Source organism: Trachinotus anak, unplaced genomic scaffold (assembly GCF_046630095.1).
Source record: "Trachinotus anak isolate AG129_WGS33_773 ecotype Australia unplaced genomic scaffold, CSIRO_AGI_Tana_v1 ptg000008l, whole genome shotgun sequence".
In the NCBI taxonomy this organism is placed as follows: Eukaryota; Metazoa; Chordata; class Actinopteri; order Carangiformes; family Carangidae; genus Trachinotus; species Trachinotus anak.
Genome location: NW_027273859.1, coordinates 22783199 through 22808148, shown reverse-complemented (window position 1 = coordinate 22808148; position 24950 = coordinate 22783199). Strand labels below are relative to the sequence as shown.

At 42.3% G+C, this 24950-nt stretch overlaps 1 protein-coding gene across 1 annotated transcript; it reads left to right on the top strand.

Annotated features, from left to right (window-relative positions):
• Nucleotides 1-600: 600 nt before the first annotated feature.
• gak (cyclin G associated kinase) lies at nt 601-24919 on the top strand. The gene is made up of 29 exons (XM_071483627.1): nt 601-967; nt 5087-5148; nt 6254-6313; nt 7335-7449; nt 8000-8142; nt 8297-8422; nt 9383-9472; nt 9881-10016; nt 10533-10645; nt 12785-12863; nt 14302-14419; nt 16585-16634; nt 16782-16930; nt 17190-17312; nt 17465-17598; nt 17706-17900; nt 18035-18152; nt 18271-18350; nt 18527-18720; nt 18936-19097; nt 19264-19430; nt 19601-19862; nt 19961-20155; nt 20427-20564; nt 20680-20766; nt 20904-21185; nt 21576-21724; nt 21999-22175; nt 22351-24919. Exons 1-29 carry the CDS (start codon nt 826-828, stop codon nt 22450-22452), a joined length of 3948 nt encoding a protein of 1315 aa, XP_071339728.1. The 5' UTR covers nt 601-825; the 3' UTR covers nt 22453-24919.
• The last annotated feature ends 31 nt before the right edge of the window (nt 24920-24950 follow it).

Sequence of the window (24950 nt, the reverse complement as noted above, 5' to 3'; positions counted from 1 at the left end):
ATAGGATTTTACATTACAGCTTTTTTTTTTTTTCTTTAATTTGAAGAATATTGTATAAAGACCTTGGTCTGCATAAGTGCTACCATTACCCTCTTTACCCTCTGCAATGTCTACAGCCAGAGAGGACATTTTCTTAAAAAGAAATGTTATGAAATGCTTTATTATCAAAGCCTAACCTTGTGAATTTACATTACATTCTGAGTAGGCCTATTAATTCATTTTTCTGCAATTTAGAGCCGGTGTCATGTCTCTTCACTGTCAATTTGTTTGCGTCTTTATTTCCTATATTGAAAGAAAGGAAATAATCTCTTTTAATTCAGTTTATTTAGTGACATTTCGGCGCTTTCCATCACCGTACACACGCACTGTGCTGGAGACGTGATAAACCATCCATACAAAAGGTTTTAGTGACTGTCCAGTGAATCTGGGTTTGACCGAGTTGTTTCTGTGCGAATATAAAAACTACTTTATCACACATTCAAATGTTACGTTTGAAGCGTGTATTTGGACACGTTTTCACATGCTTACCACACAAGGAAAACACTAGCATCGTTTTTTTTTTTCCCCCCACGTCACATGACCGAATCGTGCCCTGGCGTCATCGTCCCTCACGGAAGTCAGCAGCATTGGCGATGGTGGCGGCCTCGTCAGCCTAGCAGCAGGAAGAGGATGTTTGCTTCCACTGAAAGAATAAAATCACCTGATTACAAGTCTTCATAACAGAGTGAACCGCCGCACGGGTTTTCTGCTGAGCTTGCTGGGATTTCGACTCCTCGTTCTTTCACCTGAAGCCGGCTTCTGTGAGTCTGAAGCTGGGCGGATAAGATGTCCCTGTTCCAGTCGGCACTGGATTTCCTAGCCGGGCCCGGCTCGTCCGGAGCGGCCAGCCGGGACCAGAATGACTTCGTCGGACAAGTCGTTGAGCTCGGCGACATGAAACTGAGGATCAAGAGGGTGATCGCAGAAGGTGAGATGGTGTAACTCTGCGAGAAACGTAGATAACGGCTTGCGCGGCTAGGCGTGCTAGCTAGCTAGCTAGCCGAAGTGGCTAACAACCCTCTGTTGGTGGTCAATGAAAACAGCGTTAGCAAGTGCGGAGCTATGAGTCACAGAGTAAACACCGGTTGATAATTTGGTTTCGTGTGTGTCCAACAGGCGCTAAATGAATTTCCCGATTGTGATGTGTGAAGGTGACGCATAGACAACTTTAACTTTGTTCTGTTACGTTGCCAGATGTTGTTTTTGAGCTCTAAGTTATGTCGCGGCGAGAAACACGATTATGCGCAGGGCTGCATTTTACTTGTTTACCAGCTCCCCACCTTTTGTTAGCAACACACCTCAAACCTTATCATCTTCCTTTGCAGCAAGATGTCTGACTCAAGAGAAGGATCACTGTGAAGGGGAGAGGAAGGCATGCCGTGGTAGAATCAGACTGTCGAGGGTGGCAGTGTTGTTATCAAAACTCTTAATTAACAGGCTGTGTTCAGGGCTCTTTTAGTTTTAATGTTAACGACACTAACATCCAACATCCCAGCATCTGCAGAGCTTTTGTCAGATTCTTCCTTGTGAAGTCAAAGGAGAGATTGGTTACTCCTCTTTCTCTGATCCTCCTCTTTTTTGCTCTTTTATTCATGTGTCATGTCTGGCTTGAGCTGCAAAATAAGCAAATGAACAACAAAAGATTCAATGTAATGAGGAAACCTGATTTTTTTTAAGTTTCTAATTTGGTCCTGGAACTGAAGTGTGACTTGTTTGCAAGTTAAATGCCATCTTGTATTTTTATTATGTAGTTATCCAAAGCAAATTGAAGATCCTAATCTTATATATAAGGCTGATATTAAATACAAGAAATGCCTGTTTGACTGTGTCCCCTCATCATATGCTGCGAGGTTCTCACAGCTATTTCATCAACACTGGTTGATAATAATGTGTCTGAGGTTGAATCTGACAGAGCCCGTGATTGTTTATATGCAACCGCTGTGGTTATAGGACATGTGCAAACCCACTGGTGAGGTCTCTTCTCTCAGTCTCTGGGCCTCATTTCAAAGTGTCTTGCTATACTATCGCTCATGGTTAGTTATATTCATAGTGGCAGTAGAGCAGACAGTTAATGATTGACGTTAGTGTTTATTTTGGGGGTTGTCTATTCAAAAATACTGGTTAAATCAAATTTAAGCAGAAGTTGTGATTAATTTAACCACAAATATATTCAAGAACTAACCGTGGTGGTTTGACATTAGCAGTGAGCTCAGTTAGGTTAAAAAGAGGTACTTGATCTTTCAGTGTCGACACAGATTTCAGCAAGGTCAGACCTGTGGGTCAGAGTTGAACTCCTCCATGGTGAAGCTTCAGCAGTTCAGCAAGCAAACTTGCTCTACTTTCTTGTAATTGATTAAAACGAAATCGCGACAACACAAACCAGCAAAATAACAGAAGAAAATTAAGGGTAAAATAACTTATTGTAGCAAAATCTTATTTATTTGTGTCTTAACAAATAAACAAAAGCCAGACACTGAAGAAGTTGGCATGTCTCTCTTTTTTTTGGTCAGCTAGTAGTATGTGTTTGACCAAACTGGGTCCACGTTACAAGGAATTTGCTGGCTAATCCTGACTGAGTGTTTCATTCCTTTGCAGTACTGACTACCATCTCTGCATTTCTCAACTCTGACTCACTCAGTTGCAACTACATTCTGCATTTATGTGTAAAAAACAAAGGCATTTCCGTATATGTTATGAAACCATTACAGCTGAAAATGTCCATCACGTTATTCACCTTCAAAGTGATATTATACAGAGAAATGCTCACAGTTGAGAAGCTGGCACCAGTTGGTGGTTTAGATCTTTGATGGTTAAAAGACAAACAATTAATATGATGGCTGAAATTATTGTTGCTTAACTCCCTGTAGATACGCTATCAACTAATTGCTTTTGCACCAATGCAACTCTAATCAACAGTATAATCAGTGTTTTGATTGCACATCCCGCCGCCATGATAGTCAGCTGAAGAGAGGTAACAGGAGACACACCAGACTTTTAAAATTAGAGCAGTTTCCAAAGCTCAAGATCATTTTACGCTAAACCAACGCCTTCTTCTGATCCCATCCTGCTATTTGAAAGCTGTCTTTGTTGCCTTCCCTCGCCAGGATCTTTGATGAGAGAATACAATGAATGTCTGTAACAAGATTGTCGTTTTTTTTTTTTTTTTAGAGCTATGACTAGTTTCTCTATCCGTAGTACCTGCCACATGGGGCGGAAAGGCAATCAAGGTTTTTTTCCACTTCATAGAATCTTTTCGGGCAGCCAAATCATACATTTAGTAAACTACTCTGCTTGGTTGCTGATAAAAGTAAAAATCCTCCCCGCAAGCTTCACAACCACAGTCCTCTTCAGGGTAGTGAGGCAGAGATTGGAATCTCCACATAACAAAACAGGGTTTTAGGTTCAGTGATACCTGGCTGGTGGCTTTCATGTCCTCTTCTGAGCTGGTGAAACTTTAGACAAGAGAGCTCTCTTATTAGGAGCTAGACTGGATAAGCTCTGCTTCTTTTATTTTATAGTCCTGTAATTATTTAACACAGTCACAAAGATTCTAACCTGAGCCAGATTTTACAATGTGGGGAACGATAAAGGAGGGCCGTTGCCCCACCTTTCAGTATTTGTCTTGGCATGGCTTGGTAATTGGAGTGAAGGAAATGGAGCTTTTTGGGTTTCACTCCCTCCCTCTGCCAGCACTGAACAGAGGAAGACATGTGATCCCCTCAGGGACGGGAGTGCGTTCTCAAAGCAAAGTCAGTGGCTCACAGCGCTCACAGATGTTGTTGCATTCGATTAGGAATTATGCACTGAGTTGAGAGCTGGCAGTTTGGGTATTACGTCTATCTAAATAAAGACTGGATTGGAATCTTGAGAGAGCAAAGCAAGGCTGGTCGTTGATTTACTCATCACTATGGCAACCCTTCCCTGGCGGCTTGCTGAGTACATATACCTGTGAGCACAAAAGCACATACTTGAGAAAAAGTTTCTTTTCTGCCAGTCACGGTGACCTAAGTCCCTTTTAATCCCTTTTAAATTAAATTTGTAGCAGTGATAGTTCACTTAACCAGTACCTAACCGCTGGTAATTAGTTAAAATTGTCCATTTAGAAAATGTTTTATCTGCGCATCTATTCTTCTACTTTTGTGACACTTTGCATCCCCTGTGTGTGATCAATCAGTTTTTGGTTATCTTGCCTTTAATTCATTTTAAGTGACTGGGCTTTAATCAGCACTTTAGTCTCCATGAAACGCATCGTAGTGAGGACAGTGTGGTGTTCTGTCTGCCCCGATGTGTGGATATCTGTGATAGACTGATCATACTGAGGATGCGAAGCTGATTCTCCTTCCTCTCTGATAGCGGGGCTGATGAATGCACCACATTATCCTCGGTTCAGGTTTCAGCCACACCTTCAGTGAAAAGGTGGAGGTTCAGCGGGGCTTAACAGGGGCCTAAATGTTAGAGAAGTGAGCTTGTGACAAGAGACACTTACTTTGTTGTGGTGTTTTTGAGCAAGGCACTTAAGCTTCAGCTTCTACAACGTGGCCGAACAGTGGCCACAGATAAGACGGTGATTATTGTCTGCGGTTGTGTAGAGCAGGGTATGCTGAAGTGTTTTGCTCTCTCTGTGGCCATAAGGTAAAACTAAGTGAGTTCAGTATACTGTGGAGTGGGGTGTGTGCTGGGGTCACTGAACATGGTCCCCTTTTTGTTTTTTTTTATAGCTGTTCATAGTAATGCCAAAGAAGAGTGAAATATCAGGTGTGGATGTAGAAGCACTGCCACTGCTTCTTTGTCAGTCATCTTCAAAGTGTATCAAAGCACAACATGCCATAACAAATCAGGCATAGAGATTCAACATTAATAAATGCGGTAGCTGCATTAGACCATATTAGAACACATCTCACTCTGCACCACACAGTCCCTGCAGTACGCTGAATATCTGCGATTGATGATTGTGTTTCATTGTAAGGGCTTAAGAGAGCACGTACTATTCACATGGATGTGAACAATGTGAATTACAATCCAGTTGCTCTCTCTTTTTTTTTCTCAGGTGGATTTGCCTTTGTGTATGAAGCCCAGGACATGAGCAGTGGTAAAGACTATGCCCTCAAGGTAAGATCAAGAAGTACCCACTAAGGAAATTGTACCTGTTACTACTTATCACATGTTGAGCCACTCATACGTTCTGGCTGTACCAGTCAATATTGCACATTCCTTTATGACTCCAGTCATTTGTTAACAGGCACGCCAGTGTCTATTAATGTTGCACTGAATCAGGGACATTAGCTCTGTCAACACTGATTCTGCCTTCTACAGAACACACCTGTAATATGCAGTGAGCACAACTTATTATTAGTAAATATCAATCAGTATGTAGAACATTGTGTCTGCACTGCATTTCTACATATGACTGGACTTTATCATCCTCGTGGACTCCGGTTTAACACAGAGAGGACTTTTGCCCTTTTCCTATGAAGACACTATGCTATGCACACTGCATATTATGAAACTGTTGAATGTTTAATGTGTTTAATGTGCTAATTAGGGCTGCTGCTAATTTGTTGATCACTTTACTAAAAAAAAAAAAAAAACTCCTCAAGCAAGTTGTTTCTTGTAATTATGGCAGTTTTCATGATGTAGGCACCGTCTGCTTCTACACTCTCTAATTCTGTCCATGCTGTGTGTGTAATCGTGCATTTCTCAACTCAGTGAAACACTGCGGATACTGGGATTTCTGTCTTGTTAGTATTCAGTGAGAAGACTTTGGGGAGATGGGTTCAGTGCCCTCCTCTCTGTAATGCTGCTGATTGTGTAGGGTGAAGATGTTGCGTGTTTGGTTTAAAAGCTCAGCAATTCGCTGTCTGCACTTTTAAAACAGGACAGATAAATGATAAATGAACTAGTCAGGACGAGGTAAAACACAGTGATGCACAACAGTTCTATCGATGAAATAGAAATGGAGGGGGAAAACATTAATGCTTGTTTGAAGATCCACTTTAGAATTCTCCCTGGGTCTAAATCCAGACTGAACTGTGAAACTGAAAGTGTCCGTTGAACTGGTCAGTCGCTGTAATCAGCTGGAGCAGTTCATGTGATAATCTCCTTTTCAGTTTGACTTGGCCTTGAAATGGTTTTTGTAGACTGTTGATGAGATGACGTGTCACCTGATCACAGAAGAGCAACAAACCGAAGGTCTGTGTTTGTGCTTTTGTTTCAGAGGCTGCTGTCCAATGAGGAGGAGAAGAACAAGGAAATCATACAGGAAGTCTGCTTCATGGTATCCATTATCAGTTCCAGACCACGACGAAAAGCTACTTTTCTTTTCTTTAGATCACTGTAGAGCGTTTCTGTTTTTACAAAGAGCACAGGGTGACATGTGACAAAGGCAAGTTAAACTCTCACCCATGACCTCACAGGATTGTGGAATGCACCTCCGGCATGGTAGACTGTCATTACTGCTGTTTATTGGCAACAACCACACAAAGCCGGGAGCTGATATATATTTACAGTGTTTAGCTTGTGGTTTTGCTGCTGTGTAGTAGGTGGTTCTGTGGCTGGAAGCTTGACATTTGTGAATCTTTTCCCAAAGCACCATGGTGTGTTTCTTGTTTGAAAAGAAGTGATGAGCAGGACAGAACATGAATAATTCTTGGGGGGGGTGGGGGGTTCACTGATTTGTTATTCATTGGTTATCCCAGTGCTTCTGGGGGTATTTTATTTTATGAAGCCCCAGTTTTTAGTTTTTAGTTTTTTTTTTTCTTTCAATAAGGAAAAACTGAGTCAGTGGAGGGGACTAATGAACCTTTTGGCCAGCACCTAAAATCACTGGGACATCTCTCGGACAGTTGGGCAATAGTTGATTCACGCTGTGAAGCACATTGTGGAGGCACAGGCTATTGGTAAATGACCCACCATGTTCCTGGATCTGTTGCAACATTTGTGTTTTCAGAGCTTAATTATTTGCACAACATTTGATGCCCCGAATGCTGATGAGGCAGAAAAACAAACTCTGAAGTCAGCAGGTGAACTCTTCCTGTCACATGACTATAATCTCCTCCTCGGTTCACTGTTACAAGCTATGGTACAGTTTTAGAACAGAACCTCTTATTCGAGGCTATGCATCAAAGTGGATGATGAGTAACTTAAAGTTGTTAGAGATGTTTAACCCAGATCTATGGCCACGATGGCTCGTTAAAGTCACCATTTAATCAAGTGACGTTGATGTAAAACACTTGATCGGAGACCTGACACCACAGCAGTGTTTATACTGAATGTTCCTTGACCTGCTGGCTCCATAGAAAAAGCTGTCGGGTCATCCCAACATGGTCCAGTTCTGCTCTGCTGCCTCCATCAGCAAGGAGGAGTCAGACACCGGACAAGCCGAGTTCCTGATCCTCACTGAGCTGTGTAAAGGTAAACACATACACACACACACACACACACACACACACACACACACACACACTCCTAGAGACACTTTTCCCAATATTTGTACTTTTCTTCCTCATTCTCTGTCAGTTTCCTCACCACTGAATCAATGCTTATTCGTTCCTCAAACTAAAGTGTCACTACTGTTTCCCAGTAACTTTAACTGAAAGGCGCTTGTGATGAAACTGTTTCCTGTCTGCGGCCTCTCTGCTTCCTTTCTCTTCGTTCTCATTCAGCTGTTTTTCAGCCTAAAGAGTAAATGCCTCTCGACTTATCCTTCATTGTGCATTAATACTATTCAAACATTGATAAAAATGTGTCTGAAGCACCTTTTAATTTCATTATTTGATTGAAGTATCTTATTGCATGATGCAAGGCCTTGCATCATGCAATAAGGCAAGAGGCAAGGTTTTATTTGCAGGGTCTTACAACTTACCATAGACAGACAAAAAAAAAAAAAAAGGATGTGGGTAGTGGCAGGTGTTACTTTCACTTTGACTGTTGGGTTTCCATTCATTCATCTCTGTGGCCTCAGGTCAGCTGGTGGACTTTATAAAGCGGGTAGAGCAGAGGGCTCCCCTGTCATGTGACACTGTGCTGAAAACCTTCTACCAGACGTGCCGCGCCGTGCAGCACATGCACAAACAGAAACCTCCAATCATACACCGAGACCTCAAGGTCGGTGTGTCCTTGCTAGTAGTATCTATAATATGTGTTTGTGTACAAGATACTGTCATTTAAAGCGCAACAATTCATAATACTATTACGATTACTAATTGGTAATTGAATGTGCACTGATTGACGTGCTCACTGTTTACTTGATGTGTTGCAGATTGAGAACCTCTTGATTAGTAACCAGGGCACCATCAAGCTTTGTGACTTTGGCAGCGCCACCACAGTGTCACATTACCCTGACTACAGCTGGTCGGCACAGAAGAGGTCCATGGTGGAGGACGAGGTGCGTGCACACTCAAACATCAGTTCAAGCTCATCTCAACACGTCTCCTCCTCATACAATACACTGATTCTTCTTTTTTTTCCCCCAAAGTTTTGTTCATTATTTCCAGTAATATTGAAATAATCTACATGTATATGATTTTTCATTCCTAATATTGTCGGTATATTTAATGGTATGGATTTTAATAAGATTGTTTCACACCAGGTGTTTTAAATACATGTTTTGAGAATCACAGACAAACGTGTAGTGAATTTATAAATATTTCACACCAGATGAATAGAATAGGATAAATGTCCACTATGTGTAAATTGTCTTCGGCTCACCAACACAGAAGGCAGACCACTGGAAATACAGACAGCTCCATACAAACACACAACATTTCGAAAAGAAAAAAATGCATAAGTGAAAGTTGAATGTTTTATTTGAGGCACTAGAGACACTAAAGGTTTTAACTTGTTAAAGAAAATAACAAAAACAGCCAGGTTTCTCTAATTTCACTAAGAAAGTCAATTCTTCAAAAAGAAAAAAACAAAACAAAACACATTAAACAGTGGTGACAGTGGATCATTGGTGATACTAATACGGTACTGGACAGGAACCAGAAACCTTCAATCGAATTAACAGCTGGCGGTCCAGGAAGGACTGATCAGTGAGGTTAATTGTGTTTATACTGCAGCCACAGAGACACACAGTCACACACAGGAGCTCTGCCACAGATGACCTCAGCATGCAGGACCCCAGAGATCCTGGTCTCTTAATGTAATAACACAGGTGTCACTCAGGCGCCTATTTTCAGGCTGGTAGCACAGACGAGATGCTTGAAGAAAAGAGGAAAAATCTGAAGTGGAAGCTGTTTAGTGAAAAATTTAAAAGCATGCTCGGCCAAGGTTTACTGCAACAGCCCACGTGGTCCAGCAGCTATGTTTCTGTGTTCATTTTGTTTTGTTTTTTTCTATGTAGATCACAAGGAACACAACTCCAGCGTACCGAACGCCTGAGATGATTGATCTCTACTCCAACTTCCCCATCAATGAGAAACAGGACATCTGGGTCAGAGCCCTTTACATTTCTTTCTTTGCATCTGTTCTGTTGTCAGCGGCCACGAGGACCATTGTGTTAGTCCAGGTCCAGTCATGTTAGAGATCTTACCTTCACCACAGCAGAGGTTGGTATTGCCCAGTGTATATAAGACTGATTCTCCGCGGAGCCGAGACATTCAAAGATCCCAGCATCACAACAAGACACTTTAGGCTGATGAAGCTAATTGTGTGGGCTCATTAACGGATTTTATTTAGTCCTGTATCTGTTGGATATTTGGGCACAACAGGTTGACTCTGATTCCATATTCTGACAGCGTTTTGTCTTTTGCTTTCATTATCTCATCACCTTCTGCATTTGAGAGCATAAAGAACGAAGGGGGTTTATTGTTGTCTTTACCGTCTCTGCTCTTCCTCGCAGGCCCTTGGATGCATCCTCTACCTGCTGTGTTTTAAGCAGCACCCATTTGAGGACGGGGCCAAGCTGCAAATCGTGAACGGGAAATACTCCATCCCTCAGAATGATGTCAAGTACACTGTGTATCACGACCTCATACGTACGTGCTGCCTGTCCCCTGCCAACCCGTCCACGCTAGTTTATTCTCTCATCGATCCTTCCATCTGATACTGTTCATGCACATGAGTCACAGTTGACACCACAAGTCAAATGTTCTTGTCATCTTTACCAGCCTGCCAGATGTTCGGGGCAGCAGCTGTAAACATAGCATTCATATACTGTGGAAATGGTAGAGAGAAACGCCGTGGCAAGTTAATTAGGTTAAATTCCTAAACTAGGTTAATGAAATTAAAAAGCTCCATCTGGTGGAGAGTAGAAATCTGCCCATTCCCTGCAGAGTGTGACACATGAGAATATACATTTAATACAAGTTCTATCATTTTGTTTGATTAATAAAACATCTGTTAGTGATTAATTGTATATGTTTTTATAATCACCTTCTCCATGAGCCTCACATTTTGTTTTTAACATTTCTCTTCCAATTTTCTTCTTTCCGCCAACGCACCCCTCTTCTCCTCCTCTTCCTCCTCCTCCTTCTCCTCCTCCTGCTCTCCAGGTTCCATGTTGAAGGTGAACCCAGAGGAGCGTCTGTCTATTACAGAGTTGGTCAACCAGCTCCAGGAGATAGCGGCAGCACGCAACGTCAACCCCAAGTCTCCTATTACAGAGGTAGGTGTGTGCGCATGACTGCATGTAGCACTTTACCAAAAAAAAAAAAAAACATGCTGCCTTTAGGTCGCAGTCCATGATGACTGAGCTGTGCTTTTTTGTTGCAAAAAAACCTGAACTTTGTTCTATGGAAGTTCTGTTGGAGCTGCAGTCAGGGGCCTCCTGAATAAGGCTGAAACAAACAGATGTTAGATTCTGAGGAAAAAATCACCACTGAAATGGAGGCCTGGTAAATTTGTTGACTAAGGGACGAGAGAAAAGGACAGAACAACTTGATTAGAAAATGCCTCCTACAATGAAATAAGAAGAGTAGTAACTGATTAAGGAAATGAGACTTTCCATTTTATTTAAGAGCGAGCAGCTGCTGAGTTTGTCTAATTTCTAAATGTCTAAAGTAGTCGGCCTTGAATCTTTATCTTGAATTCACCAGACTCTGTGGTTACCATTTAAAATGTTTCTGCTTTGGTTGTCGATTTATGTAGAGGCTTAATTTCGCAGTAAAAGTGTATTTGAGTTTTGTGGTGAGTCAACGAGTTGATTGGCGGAACCCACGGAGGCACATCCTCGGTGTCTGTTAGGAGGGTATTGACAGGGCGATTGACCGCACAGCTTCCTCCACCATGTGCATAAACGTGCACGCACACTCGTACGCTCTCAAATTGCAGATGTGGTTACACTTACGAAGCTTCACAAATAACACACACAGACACACACCAGCACGCACGCACAGCGGCAGGCACAAAGGGGTCTATATCCTCTTCCCCCGGGCTCCCTTTCTTCCCAGCTGGCATCGTCCTAGTGGATCCAGAGGAACAGAGACGCAGAGGTGGAAAATGTGTGAACTAAAATTCAAAATAAACATGGACTGATACCAGTGCTTCGTTAGTAAAGCAGGAATGCAGGCAGCGGGGTCACTGTTAAGGCATAAAACTCCTTTTCATTTATCGCCCACAGAGGCTAATTCAGCACAATCAGATTGGTTTTGGAAGAGGAAAAGCCACGACCAACTTAGCAGCCACAGCTTCTCACGATTCTTCCCACAAATCCGCAAATCCTGGTACTTATCACCAAATCCACAACCACTGATGTCATTTACATAAATCTTATTTCAATGTCAAAAATCTTCAGGTTTGCAGTGACTCTTCTTCCTTCCAGCAACTTTCTGGTCTGCAACATGAGCCCGATTGATCTAATCTATGGAGTCAATTTCTATTACAGTGAAAAATATGAATAGTTTTTTTTCTTCTTGGGAACAAATTAGTTAATAGGGGCACAGAGTTCTTCTATATCCCAACCAATTTCTCACTAAGTGCAGCCCTGATAAGGCTGGTAAATGTGTGCAGCGTGAAGGCAGATTTGGAGATCGCTGATCTGATTAGGGTTAAGAAGGGGTTTTCCTGGTGGACATGAGGAGATTATAATCCTCTTCCTCCTCCTCCTCCTCCTCTTCCTCTCTCTGCTGCTTCTCAGCACAGACATATGGAGAGGCAGACTGTGATGGAGCACAGAGGAGGACACTCGCGAAGGAAGAGAACAAAGATGGAAGTGAAATACTAGGAGGGAAATATGGTAGACGTCCCGGAGAGGAAGAGAGAGTCAGAGGCTGTCTGGTTGCTTTAACACAGACCCAGAAACTCCAGTGCTCATTGGAAAATTATTTTATCTAGCACATCTGAGACAGTTTGCAACGTGTTATGATGTATCTACTTTTTGGATTCTTTTGAACTGATGATTTTACATTTAGAGACGGCGACAGGACCTGTTGCTTGACACTCAGGACTTTTTTCTGTTCCTCTATTTGTGAACCTCTGACCGTTATTTTCTGTCGAGCTCCATTTTTATTCTGTGCTGGGATGCAGTTTGGTATTTTAAACAAAAAAAATGAGTTTTTGAAGATATTTTCTGCATTTTGTAGGAAGATGATTTCCTTATCTCCCTCTGCTATCCTCTTTTCTGTTGCTGCTGCTTGTTCTTATCTGTTTAAATGATACTTTGGCAGAATCTCAGGTCCTCCCTTCAAGTGTTTTTTTTTTCTAAATTTTTTGTCGGCTTAGTTTTCATTTTGTCAACTGACCTGCTACAATGTTGAGTACATACTACTGTTGGCGTCCAGTGTATGACGGCTATGAATGTCTGCAGCTGCTGGAGCAGAACGGGGGTTTTGGCAACAACGGAGCGCAGCCGCCCATGCAGGTCCAGAATGTCCACAACAATGCAGGTGAGGGTTTGTTTGGATGACAATGCAATGCGCTCGTTGGGTCTGGGACCGTGTTTGTTCGAGAGATTGTGGATTTGTGTATGTTTTTTTTTTTATAGTGTTTCTTTGTTTCAAGTGTTCACACTTTAAATGGGGGAATTGAACCGAAATAACCTATAACCCCATAAGATTACCCCAGCATAAAATTATTACGCTCCAACTCCAACAAACTGATAACATGACTACATGTTATGATGTAGAAACAGCTGTACAGCTGTTTCACAGAGACTTCATTTCAGTGAACTTATCTTTTTTCTTACAAGCCCTAATTTCTAATCAGCCAGGAGCACATGTTCACATGGAATTATGTGTACACCCAAGACACCGCCCATATCTCTGAGAGTCATGCTTGCAATGAGTAATCTGGTTAGTTCGCCTATGACCACCCAACTGGTGACACACTCAAAAAAAACACACACACACACAATAGTTTATATATATATCCAGGGACTTGTGAGATTACTAAAAAGTGTCCTCCAGAGCAAGAGCGGGTCACGGCCAACAGTCATTGGGTCAGCTGTTTATAACCCTAGAGGTCAGATCCTCGAATGTGTTTGAAATTCCAATTATGAAACTCAGCCTTAGTGAGGTGATTTATAGAATCGTGATTTATAAGATGGAAATTTCATCACAAGATATCTTTGTTTGTGAGTAGACATGGTTTCCACTCACTGTGTCATTGTCTAAGCAGAGGATTGTAGTCAGTCACTCTGTAACCCACTAACCTAGACTGATGGTGACGATGAAAAGCAAACTGTAAAACAAATACACAGCCACAGACCAAATATTGAAGATTGATTGGTTGTCCACCCTGCAGTGTGTCTGAAGCAACCTGGAGCAAAGTACATGAGCTCTGGAAATAACTAATTTCTTCTCTTTTTTTGGAAATTTGCATTGAGTTCATAAAGAGCATGAGCTGAAGGTACTTGGTGAAAAAATTTATATTTTACCTGTAACTTCTGTTTAACTGAGCATAATAGGCTTATCAGTTCCCCATCCACACACACACACACACAACCATACAAACCCACATACAGGCTGTGAACTGTCCATTAAGAGGATTTCTGCACAGTCAGCCATCTGTCGCAAAGCAGAATATGTTCACTCTTTCCCCTGAGAGAGACTCCAGTCCTCCTGTCCATTCATACTTCCACACCTGAGCAATAAAACGTGCGGAGTCAGTCGGAGCCATCTGACTGTCAGTGTGTCTCAACATCAGGCAGCATCTCAGTATAATTAGAGAGTAATTTGAGAATGAAAATATTACAGATTTTGCTGCATATTTTGTGAGTCATTTTATTGTCATTGTGGGTTTAACTGTGTCGGTGCTTAAGCTATGACAGTGTATGCAAATGCATCATGTTAAGCTTTCTCTCTTTTCCCCTCATGATGCTTATAGGCATCTATGATCCCGATCAGTCGGGCAGTGGCCTCTTGGATATCTTAAGGGGAGGAACGGAGCGCTTCCTGACCAACATAAAGGACACTTCCTCTAAGGTCATCCAGTCAGTAGCCAGGTAAGGTGCTCCAACCTTGTTACCATGAACACCAGTGCTGTATTTATTCATATTTCATTTTTCAGTTCATCTTTGTTGTCATTACAGCTTTATTCGTATAACCAGATAGTTTTTTTCTTACTTGGCATAACATTGCTGAGTCTCATGATTCCCATTGCTTATATTATATGTCTATATTTGTTAACCTATGGAGTTGGCTGACAATTCACTTGAACTTTCAATTTTTTGCACTGGCTACTTCACATGAGTCAACTTATGACTTAATTAACTCAGACAATGTTTGTGGTGCTCTAAGAAAATTTGAATTCAGGCACCCACCAAAAAGTTTTCGAAACAATATGTTGTAATTGTCAGTCATCACGTTTCATCACAGTTTCATCAGCCTGAAGTAAATGTCAATGATTATTGTTATTGTCTATATAAGCAGTCATAATCATACCTACCCTTCCCCCAGATTTACCTTTTTAAAAGGAACATTTTGCTCCGTGGCTGTCTGTCTGAAATGTGGTCTCCACTGTGACGGCAGGGGAAGACAAACCTTATTTCAGGTTTTCTCTCCTTGTTGTTCCTTCACCAGAGAAATCTAGCTGCTAAACATGGCTGCAGCACACAGTCACACAGCAGAAATCACTGGTGGTGATTGTTAGTCACATATAGACCGACGGCCTTCTCCACTGATACGTATAAACGGGTTGAAAATATTGCGCAAAGTGTTCCTTTAATAGCCACTCTCCCCACATCCGTTAACTTTTGATGTTTCATTTTGTTATTCTATCATCAGTTTGTTCCATTTGTTTGGTTGTTTTGTTTATTTTTATTTTTTTGTTGTTTCTTTTCTCTGTCCCAATCCCTCATGGTCCCACTATGTGTCCATCACCTAGCAGCCCAAGGTAAATATGGGTCGGTGAAGTGCATCAACTCATGCGTCGCTCTGTGTCCCACAGTTTGTGTTTGATTTAGAGGAAAAACAAACAAAAAAAACTACTATGCATTTTTTTTGTGCTGTGTCCATCATCACAGCTTGCTGATCCTAACATCACACATTCAATAACTGAGTTGAATGAATGCAGAGCGTGATGTGAATGGATAGATGGATGGAGTATGATTTTAACAGTGAAAATGATTGGAAAATGACATCAGTGAAAAACAAAACAAGTGAAACATATGCTCTATGTATGCTACAGGAAATGATTGGCCAATTAGTACCAAGACATTGACAGAAAAGCTTGTGGTGCAGCAATGGTGGCCTTTATTTAACAAGGTAATTACCAGAAAGCACTGTAGATTACACACTATACTAATCATGTAATTTGTATGTTTAATCTACAAGGACAGAAATGTTTTGTTAGTTCTAGCTATCTGAAGCAGACAATCTCAACCATAGCCTGAATGAATGAGAGGATGAATGAATGGTAGTTCAGGTTTTAATATGGCTGCACTGCTTACTAAATCACCATTTCAACAACATCTTTGTCTTTACTAGCATCGCCTGTGTGTGCTAACACCGTACAGATAAAGCAGAGTGTCGTCAGCATACAGTAGATAGATCAGTTCCTTTGCTTGGCCTCCAGTTTGTTTGTCTGTAGGAATCGTGCTGTGTTGTTTTCGCTACTGTCATTGTTCCAGTATGATTTAGTTTGCTGTAAAAATCCAATATGATCTCATCTCTACCTCAATTATCTGTTAATAAGGCTTAACACGCAGGAGCTATTGGCAGTGATGATTCTTCTGAGTGTATCCCCATGTGACTGCAAGCATCTGCCAGATGCATGTGCCACTTGAAAAGACTCAGAGGAGAGATGACGTGGGGCCTGTTGTAGTCTAATTTGTATATTTTGTGACACAGCCTTCATGGAAACTGGTTGAAATTCTGAAATGCGTGGTAGCCCCGGCAGAGATGTCCATTCAGACATCGTTCATTTACCTCCCCATCCTGCAACATCATGGAGTCATATTAGTATATCGTAATCCAGCGCTTTCTTGTTCCTGAACCAGCTTTTGTTACTAAGCTGTTCCTTAATTGCTGTGTTTGTGCAGGCACCCAGATCTTAGTCCAACTGTTTTATTTCTTTCTTTTTTTTTTCTAGTAGTGATTTGTTTTTTGTCCTCCCCATCACGTTGTGTACTTTCTACTTTTATAAGTGTACTTGTAATTTCTCTCGCAGCTATGCCAAAGGGGACCTGGATATTTCATACATCACTTCCAGAATAGCAGGTAGGCACAGTACCCTCCATAAAACATCCTTACTTGATTATTTTTGCCCCTTTCCGCATAATTTTGGCAAGAAGTCATTATATTACATGTAATCTGAAGCTGGCTCTTAATTACTGTACGTGTTTCTCTGTATTTGTGTGTGTGTAGTCATGTCCTTCCCAGCAGAGGGGGTGGAGTCGGCGATAAAGAACAACATTGAGGACGTGCGTCTGTTCCTGGATTCACGTCATGCTGGCCACTATGCTGTCTACAACCTCTCCAAACGATCATACAGGCCTTCTCGATTCCACAACAGGGTATGAAGTGTGTGTGTGTGTGTGTGTGTGTTTGCGTGTGTGTATGTGTTTGCCTGCCTGCGTGTGCTGCACCTTTTTGTTGGGTAAATCATTGCTGTGAGTGGATATGACTTTGTGGATTTGACACCGTAATACACATGTTTATTATTGCCCTGGTATTTGCTGTGATTTAATTCGGGTAATTTTCTCACTTCTCAATGTGCAGCTAATCAAGACTCTTGTTATACTAAGGTGTGTATCTTTATTTGTGTGTGTGTAGGTTTCAGAGTGTAACTGGCAGGTGCGTCGTGCCCCCAACCTCCGCAGTCTCTACAGCGTGTGTAAGAACATGCATCTGTGGCTCAAACAAGACCAGAGGAACATCTGTATAGTACATTGTCTGGTAAGTAGCCTCTCGCCACTAATGACTGATGACTTAGTCCTTTATGCATGCTCAGAAGGAGAGATGGGATAAGAGGAAGTCAAGACCAAGACATAAATGGATGATAAGGGGGAACTGTTTGTAATTGTTACCTCCACCTTTTCTCTCTGTAGGATGGCAGGGCAGCATCAGCAGTGGCTGTCTGCTCCTTCCTGTGTTTCTGTCGCCTTTTCACCACAGCTGAGGCTGCCGTCTACATGTTCTCAATGAAACGCTGCCCACCTGGCATATCAGCCTCACACAAGAGGTATAACAACATCAAAACAGTTGTAGAAAAGTTTTTTTCTCTTCCTGCAGTGTTTAGCAAAAAAAAACAACAAGACATGACCCTGATCCTGCTTTTGATTGTTGCAGGTATATTGAGTATATGTGTGACATGATGGCAGAGGAGCCCATCATCCCCCACAGCAAGCCCATAACAATTCGCTCCATTGTCATGACGCCTGTGCCGCTGTTCAACAAGCAGCGTAACGGGTGCAGGCCGTTCTGCGAAGTCTACGTTGGAGACGAGAGGGTCCTCACCACATCACAGGAGTACGACAAGATGAAGTAAGTTCATACACACAAAAGGATGCTTTTCAACTTTCGCTTGATATAAAAAAAAAAAAAAGATGTTTTTCTTAATTTTTTACTCTTTCATTCATTCATTCTCTCTCTCACTCTCTCTCTCTTGCTCTTTTCAGGGATTTTAAGATGGAAGATGGGAGAGCGGAGATTCCACTCAATGTGACAGTCCAAGGAGACGTACTGGTGGTGATCTATCATGCAAGATCTACACTGGGAGGACGTCTACAGGCGAAGGTACACACAAGCTTGAGTGCAAATGATCCTAAAATACCAGAGATAACAACTTAAGCAGTCTGAATGGAAAATGACTTTTGTTAACTCACATTTTAAATTCCATACTGTTCTGTTTCAGATGGCGTCCATGAAGATGTTTCAGATCCAGTTCCACACAGGTTTTGTGCCCAGAAATGCCACCACTGTCAAGTTTGCCAAGTATGTAGACTGTCTGGAGCCTGTCTTCTGAATTAATTCACTTTTGCAAATTTCATACGTCCTGATTGATAGCATCAATTTCTCTAATCTGAAAGCCTGACTCGGTGCTGTTAATGAGGCCTTTAATATGGTCTCTCCATAACTTCTTATTTCCCGACTACCTGTTCTCTTGTCAGGTATGACTTGGATGCCTGTGACATCCAGGAGAAGTACCCGGACTTGTTCCAGGTTAACTTGGACATAGAGGTGGAACCCAGGGACAGACCAAGCACTAAGACCCCGCCATGGGAGGGCTTCCAAACCAAGGGCCTCAACCCCAAAATCCTTTTCTCCTCTCGTGATGAGCAGCAGGAGATCCTCAGCAAATTTGGTAGGTGGATTTACTTCACAGAAGCCAGGCTCTGGGGTTAGGAGTCGTAGGGTTTGGTTTGGTTTAGTATCTCCATCCATCTGTTTATCAGTTCACTTATATATCAGTATATCGTTCATCTTTTCCTCCTTCAAGCCCACAGGGAGTTTGTTTTTGCACAGTTTTTCTAATTCACTGATTCATATGATCTGAACATTAAACCTTTACCATGACAGGTAAGCCGGAGCTGCCTCGTCAACCAGGTTCCTCAGCATTTTACGACTCAGAGTCGCCCCAGCCGGTTCAGACCCCAGAGGCCTCCAATGCAACAGACCCAGAATCTCCTGTGAGCACCGATACCAACGCCAACAACTTCTTCCAGACACTGGACTGGGAAGGTACTGCCCTTGTGTTCTCGTGATCATTTATTTAATTTACTGCCTTAGTTTCTCCCACATAGGATTTAAACCAAAAAACATTCTCTAACCTCTCGATTTATCACCCCCCCTTAAAGAAACATCAAGGGCCTTAAAATTTCCACTGACCAGCTTTTTGTGTGTGTAGATGTGAGTGGCCCTCAGGATGCCCCAGATAGTCAAGGAGGCGGCTCTGTGAATGACCCCGAGGACCTGAGTGATCAGTCAGAAGGAGAGTCCTACTCTTATTCTGCCCCCAGTGGGGAGCCACTGTCACGTGACCCCAGTGAACCACTGTTTGATGCTGACTTTGAGGTGAGGAAATTCTTGGATGGCCAATGTTATATTATGCCATCAAAACAGTATTACTTCTGTGTTCACGCACCGAGACAGTGTTATAAAGTACAGCCAAAATGCTGTATTTTGTTCCTCCATCATTAATTTATTTCTTCTCTTTTTTTTTTTTTGGCGATATCGTCCCTTAGACCTCTGCTCCTGCAGCCCCGGAGTCTCCTGTCGGTGACACAGCTGATCTCTTGGGGTTGAACTCTGACCCCGAACCTCCTTCCATGTCCTCGACCACCTCCTCTGCTCCTCATCAAGGAGTCCAGGGAGGACTGAAAGCTGCTTCCAGCAACAGTGACCTCCTCAACGACCTGTTTGCACCCCCTGCTGGTCAGACAGGAGCAGTGCAGGAAGACTTGTTCTTCACTGGGCCAACCAGTGGGGCCACACCAGACTCTAAACGTAAGGGATCAAGGCTTAACACGTGCTGATTGCATTATTATAAGAAATCTTCCAGTTCTATGTCATACATTTTTTCCCTCCCTCACTTTGTGTTGCAGCCATGGACGACCTGTTTGATCCGTTTGGGATGGGGTCTGGCTCTGGCGTTGGCTCCAGTGTGGGCTCATCTCGGCAGGCTTCTGGACCAGACCTGTTTGGAGACTTGTTGGGTTCTGATAGTTCAGCAACCAGCGGGTTCAGTTCGGCTCACAGTAACCCCACTCCTGCTTCCAACACCAGCCTCTTCAACCTCAGTGAGTACATCAGCTGTCCAACTGTCCAATTTTCCTCTGCTGCCTCATCATAACTCACCATCAGCTCTGAGGAGATATGATGACAACACACACCTTACTCTGACTCGCCAACAACAAACCTCCCTACAGTGTCTTAAAATCTCAGATTTGTTGGACAAACCATTCTCCTCTTTTCAACCATCACTGTGTCAGCACCTCCTTTCTGTCAACAATTTGCTGTCGATGGCTAGACACTTAATCAGAGATACTTTGGATGTTTGTATCTTAACAGATAAGCTCGTAAATGATGCCCCTAAGATGACATCATCAGCCAGCCAACCAGACCTGCTGGGTGGGTGGGACAGCTGGGCAGCTGGCACCACCACTGGCATGAGCGCTACCACCAGCAAACCCAACTATACCAACACAGGTAGGAGGAGGATAATCAGACAAAAATCTTTCTGAGCCCTAGGAATTGTCAATATTTCCTCGAAAAATTATAAAGTCAAAAAATTCTAACTCACACATTGTTAATCTGCCTGTAGGCTCTAGTGGGTCATCTATGTCAAAGGCCAAGTCTCAGACCTTTGATCCTTTTGCCGACCTTGGAAACCTTGGCTCCACTTTACCAGGTAAGATCCTGGTCAGATATTCAGTTGCCTGTAAAGGTGCTACGGCACTGACAGGTCTTAAGAGAGAAAAACTTGTACTTATAAACTTCTAAATTCATCTCAATTAATTAACCCTTATTCCTCCGTGTTTCTTGCAGGTTCCACCAGCAGTAATTTTTCTGGGCCTTCTTTTAGCACAAAGGCTCCTTCCTCCTCTGCTTCCTCCTCTGCTAAGCCTCAAGCCCAGCCCTGGCAGTCCGGAAGACCCTCCTCAGCCCAGAGCAAAGCTTGGATGCCGGGATCAGGATCCGGATCTGCCTCCAAAGCATCCTCAGCGCCTCAGCCTGCAGGCGCACAGTCCTCTAAACCCAACTACAACCTCAACTTCTCCAGCGTCATCGGTGGGAGAGAGGAGAGAGGAGTGCGTGGACCTGGATTTGGTAAGAGCCACTGAGTGCAGGGGAAAGGATTTGTTGCTGGAGTTAGCGATCATTTTAATGTTTTATTTTCCACAATTATAACTCAAATATTCCCCCAAGCTTATAGAAATGAATAAATGTGATTAGTAATAAGGAGTGGGTATTTACCAGCTGCCGAAAATGGAAGTAATTGTAATATTTATGTGAAGTGCTGTGTTGATTCTCTGTTCTGTATTGGTGTAGTGATGCTAAATCTTCTTGGGAATTTAGCCAAGGTGCAGAAATAATTGAGCAAGCATTCAGTTAAAAAAAAGGAATCAAAGGATTTTGTATTTCTTCTGCTTGCATCTTTTTATTCCCATATTGTTTCCGTCTCAGACCTTAGTTTCTCTGCGCTGTGTTTTAATGCAGGCCCCAAGCCGAAGGTGAAGGAGGACGATTTTGAGGACCTGCTGTCAACTCAGGGTTTTGCCTCCAAACCCGATAAAAAGGGACCGAGGACCATCGCTGAAATGAGAAGACAGGAGATCACCAAAGACATGGATCCACTTAAGTTGCAGGTAACACACTAAATACATATATGAGGGATATACAACACGCTGAAAAACATATGCTATTCAAAATAAATTCTTGAGTCAATGAAATGCACCGGATGATCTTACCAGGCCAACATGAGATTCTCAGTCACCTTTCAGTTACTGGCCTGATTAGATGGCACCTTCTGGCAGGAGATACTCTGAGCTTAACCTCACAAAGTAGCTTTTCAGTGCCAACCCGTCTTTGCCCTTCTCATGGTAAAAATAGTAAAGGTTTGCTTTTTTCTTAATGCTGCAGATCTTGGACTGGATCGAGGGGAAGGAGCGAAACATCCGAGCGCTGCTGTCGACCCTGCACACGGTGCTGTGGGAGGGTGAAACCCGCTGGAAGCCCGTGGGCATGGCTGACCTGGTGACACCCGACCAGGTGAAGAAGTACTACAGAAAGGCTGTGCTGGTCGTCCATCCAGATAAGGTACAGTATAGCATGCAGCTTATGCTTTTAGCCAGGTCAGGAGTAAAAACAAAAGAACAGTGACAAGGCAAATTGTGATATTGTTAATTGTCAAAGCTATTTTCTGCATGATTTACAAATGTTTTAATTGCTTTTTACTAATCAGCAAATGAATGCTCTCCCTCTCTCTCTGCAGGCGACAGGCCAGCCTTATGAACAGTATGCTAAGATGATCTTCATGGAATTGAATGATGCCTGGTCAGAGTTCGAGAACCAGGGATCCAAAGCACTCTTCTAAAATCCTGGTCTGGATCCCAGCTAGACCAGACCAGACCAGACTGGACTGGATTTGGCCTAACCAAACAAATGGTTAGACTGGGCCAGATTAGACAGGACTGAGCCCACATTGGGCCTTAGGGGGCAAAGAGCCTCTGAGAGGTGTCCTCTCTACCATTCCCTTCACTCCCGTCTTCTTCTCTTTACGTTCTTCTGTTTCTACAGTCAAGGAAAAAAAAGACCCTTTGCCTCATGCCTGACTGTATTAAAAAACGTTCCTCACTGGTTCATGAACCGCCAGATAAATGTCGTGATCGTTCACTGCCTACCTGTACGACTGCCTGATTGGTGCTGCAAAAGAGGAAGGAGTGGGTGACAATCACGGGAAGAAGACAAAGAGGGGAAGAAATCGGAAGAAAACAAGGACTTTTGAAATTACCAAAACGATTATCATGACAGTGGCATTCAGATGAAAAGATTTAATGATCCTACACTAATAAAATGCTGTGGCTGGTAAGTTTGTCATTTGTGCTGGGCACGTCTGCAAACAACCATTCATTTAGATGACTGGTTAAAAAAGAAAAAGAATATGGCTCTCAGCCAACGTAGAAATTGACAAAACACAATTTAAAGCTTTTAAGAAAAAAACGCTGCTGAAGAATATTGGAACATAGCAGCCACAGTAACCCATGCACAAGAAAACTCCTCAATTCCTAATACAGACACAGGATTTTGAAACAAGGGCGATCTGTTGATGATTCCCATTAATACATTGAAATGCTACTGCTGCACCTTTAGGGGTCAACACTCAGTTGGGTTTGTTTCTTGAGCCTTTTCCTCTCCAGAAGAACAAGACTATTGCCCGCTGAACACTACTAGTGCTGCTTCTACCATTGCAGTTATTGCTACACACAAACACACACACTCCTCAGATCGATGTTAAAACCTGCATCCTAAACTTCGAACTTCTAACAAAGGAGCTGAACTTGTTTCAGAGCCCCGTATAAACCCAAGCGGGCTGTCTGTCTGTTGTTTTTAAAGTGCTCTTTGAATTCCACCCACTCAGGCTACACTGTGTAGCTAACTGCATGCTCTCCCGCACTAAGCCTCCAAACAACAGGAGGTGGGGTGTGTCTGATTTCAAACCAGGACAGTCCAAAGGCGCGGTGGCTCTTTTATAGAAGTGCTCTTTTTCATGTAGCAGAGACAGAGAAGAGTCAACCTGCCTGATTTTTTTGCTGAGTGGTGGGCTCCATGCCCCCGTGGGTGCCGCTCTATTGCTTCTGAGCATCTCCGCATCACTGTCACCATTAACCCCCTCTCTTTGCCTCTGTAAGCCCCACCCACCTCCAGCACCTACTTCAGTGGTCTTTTTTTCTTTTTTTTTTTTTTTTTTTTGTCAGTGCATAGGAGGAGATGAAAAAAGTGAAGGAATGAAAAGAGAACTTAGTGATTTAATCTGTTTTCTCTTGGTTTTACTCTTGCTTGTTATGTTTTTGGGTTAATTCTGTGTTTGTATTTAGCTCTTTGTCAGTTAATCATCACTTCAATGTAAATATAAATATCACCATCCATCAAGTGGCTTTGTTAAGATTACAGCCTGGGCAACTGATTGGTTATTGAGCTTCACGCTAGACTGTGTGAATGGTTGTGTGATTGGGAGTGAGTGAGTGTGTGTGTGTTTCTTTCTGGGGGAAGATAATGAAACCTTGTTGGACATCATGCTTTCATGTCTGCAATCACAAGCTTTTCTTTATTAGTTTTTTTTTCCAGCCGCACTTTTCTTTTTGTGGATGTTTGTCTTTTCCAAAATCTTTCCAACTTTTTGCCCTTTTTCCTTTATTTTTTATTATTTCACATTTTACCTCATGGACCAATCAAATCTCCTGTTTTTGTATTTATTATTATGTTTTTTGGGGGGGAGGACTGGGGGTTATAATGACATGTTTTCATGCATTTTAATGGCACAAGTAAGAAAAAATTCAGATAATATATAAGTGGAATGTGCTGAGTGTAAGTGGGACAGTTGTTGGTTGATCACAGTGAGCCTCTTTGTTGCTGTTTTCATTCCAAAGCATCTATTATTAATACGAATGTGCTTTTACAAATATATATATATCCTCTCTGTTGTTATGCGGTATGTGTTTATCATTTGTCTGTCCAGTCTCTTTTTGTTTTTTACTTTTCTGTTCCTTTTTTTTTTCTCTTATGGCAGAACTGAAGTTGTTGCTTCTGTTTTGCATTTTGACATTTTGTTAAAATATCAACACGAGGGGCCAGTAAACCTAAAGTAAGAAAAAAAATAAAGAAACTAATGCTGAAAAAATTCAGTTGAAACTCACATTGACAGTATGATCATAGTGTTAAGAGGGAGGATTGCAAAACCACATATTGGCAGTGTTTACTGAACCAAATTACATCATACTAATATGAATGTAGATTTCAATGCAAAAACAAATGATTAAAAATCTTTTGATCTGAGGCAAATATGTTGGTGTTTCATTGTCTTTATTTTGAAAA